The following is a 2,165-nucleotide window of genomic DNA, read 5'->3' as shown; positions in this document are numbered from 1 at the left end:
TTTCTTCCCTTCCCCGCCATTTTTGGTCTGTGTGTTAAGCTTCAGCATCCATGTTCACTCTCAAGCCTCGAGAAGTTGCTCCTCTGAAGTACTCTGTTTTTCCTCTCATCACCATTTCCGACTTCGCCCATATCCATTGCTCCCCCACATTGCTGTCCCTCACAGTCTCCCACAACCCCTCCTCCCCATCCCCTCGCTTCGTCGCCGTTCTCCAGATTCAAGATCCCTTCATCGCCGTCAACTCCTCCAATTTCAATCTCCCGCACCGCACCTCCACGATCTCCACTAAAAGCCTCTTCACGGCTCTGTACGATGTGGCGGCGGCCAGTGGGAGCGGCGACGGCGATCTTTACTTGACCTTTGTTCTTCCCGAGCTCGATTCGGATCCACGCCTCGTGTTCACCACTGGTATGTCGATTTACGGATTAATTGGAAATTCACACGACCGGTGTGTCTCGCTTTCTGCATTTGTCGATTTCTTCCATGGAATCTTGATTCTGATCGAAGCTGAAACGTGTGTTGCGTGTTAATCGGAGGTTTCTTGAGAAGGATTTCAAAAACTAGGGCGTATAACTTTCAAGTTTGTTTATCACTTATTCTAATTATTGAATCAATTTCGAAGTTCAAAGTTATTTTGAAACGTCAAGAACTAAAACCTAAATGTTTAGGAACTAGAATAATTCAATCGAGTTGCGGAAATGAACAAAACCAAATCTCAAATAGGAATTGAAGCACATTTTGATAAGTTTCTTGAAGCCATCGAATTCCAAATTTCCTTTCTACAGTTCAGTTTTTAATTGTTAATACTGATTTCAGGAGGTGGAGATATTCGGTCCCTCTCTCCATTGATGGTGTTACCTCCCCAAATCGGCCAAATCAACTACGAAATGTTCGTCGCAATTCATACAATGGAGTTCAGAAAGATTGTAAGAAAATTCTCTGCCTACAACACAAGTAACTCAATCTCTCCTCCCCTTCATGTTCTTTTCAGTTTACAACATATACGTATAATGTATAGAGTTAAGAAAACCTTCTTATAAGTTCATGAATCTTGTCTTATGCAACAGTCTGGGTTTTTGTATCTACTTCACAAGTGAAGTTTCATGCCACAACCAGGGGGATTCCTCAGGAGATTGCTCTTTCTACAGAGGTAACCTCACATCCTTAAAAGCTAGAGGAAGCTTTTCAAAGTTTTTATTTCTGCATCTCATTTCCGTCTATGAATTTTACGGTTTGTTTCATTTTGATCCCGTCCTAAGCTTTAACGCTATTATTATTTGTCACCTAATATACAATCATTTGACACTAGCTTCACCTAACTTAAATGACTTCAATACATGCCCACATTAACACTTAGCATACTAATACTCGATACATACCCACTGTATAGTTTAACGACTTAATCGAAATTCAAAAGTTCACTAAAATGGAATAATTTAGACAACTGTTAACACTTCCCTCACATGTAAGCAAGCTCGTATGCTAATTTGATACACAAAATTTGAATTCCAACATAAGAGCTACTAATAGGAGACTAACGCAAGACTTTCTCCGTATCATATTAAACTATTAACTACGGTTTGAACCCAAAAATTTAAATGAATAAGTTAGAGCATATATTTGATGTTAAATAATATGAAATGAATTGCAGAGAAGAGAGTGTGTGGTTGGAGGTATTCAAGAAGAAATGGTGTATCCAATCAAACTCAATCCAGTTAATTTTTTCCTCCATTCATCGTCTATGACAAGTTTTGTGTGGCTCTTCAGGTCAACTGATTTGTGCCCTATAATACAGTTCCTTAAAGGAGAATGGGCCAACATTCTGACCTATTATCCCAGAACTGGATTATGTTGATATTCATATTATCTGCCACAATTCTTTCTTTCTTTCTTTCTTTCTTTTTTTTTTTTTGGAAGGATTAGAATGTTAGTAGTTTTTGGTATGGTTTGCTTTTTGTTTGCATATATAGAATGAAGAAAGTTTAGAGTTTATTTTATGTTTGAAACTGGTTTGAGCGGGTACGTATTGAAGTGTCTGCTTGTTCAAAACGACCCAAGTGAATGTGAATTTTAGCTTCTGATATTCTGGTTGAGAATATTTTTAACTAGTTGAGTTATGCTCAAGTTAGCAGGTAGATGATAAGTTGAAGATGAAATCTCATCGT

The 2,165-nt window shown here is 38.3% G+C and overlaps 1 protein-coding gene across 1 annotated transcript; it reads left to right on the top strand.

Moving 5' to 3' along the window:
* LOC111023104 (uncharacterized) lies at positions 1 to 2,165 on the top strand. The gene is made up of 4 exons (XM_022300456.2): positions 1 to 408; positions 817 to 954; positions 1,068 to 1,150; positions 1,652 to 2,165. Exons 1-4 carry the CDS (start codon positions 51 to 53, stop codon positions 1,853 to 1,855), a joined length of 783 nt encoding a protein of 260 aa, XP_022156148.1. The 5' UTR covers positions 1 to 50; the 3' UTR covers positions 1,856 to 2,165.

Source organism: Momordica charantia (genome assembly GCF_013281855.1).
Source record: "Momordica charantia cultivar OHB3-1 chromosome 7 unlocalized genomic scaffold, Mcharantia_2.0 BLBB01000007.1, whole genome shotgun sequence".
NCBI lineage: Eukaryota > Viridiplantae > Streptophyta > Magnoliopsida > Cucurbitales > Cucurbitaceae > Momordica > Momordica charantia.
This window is presented reverse-complemented; position numbering and strand designations above follow the sequence as displayed.

What these genes read in the sequence shown, in the direction of transcription:
- LOC111023104 (XM_022300456.2), top strand. Translation starts at nt 51, where the DNA reads ATGTTCACTCTCAAGCCTCGAGAAGTTGCTCCTCTGAAGTACTCTGTT. An exon ending in ATTCTCTGCCTACAACACAA is followed by an intron (nt 955 to 1,067) that starts GTAACTCAATCT and finishes CTTATGCAACAG; the next exon opens with TCTGGGTTTTTGTATCTACT. An exon ending in AGATTGCTCTTTCTACAGAG is followed by an intron (nt 1,151 to 1,651) that starts GTAACCTCACAT and finishes AATGAATTGCAG; the next exon opens with AGAAGAGAGTGTGTGGTTGG.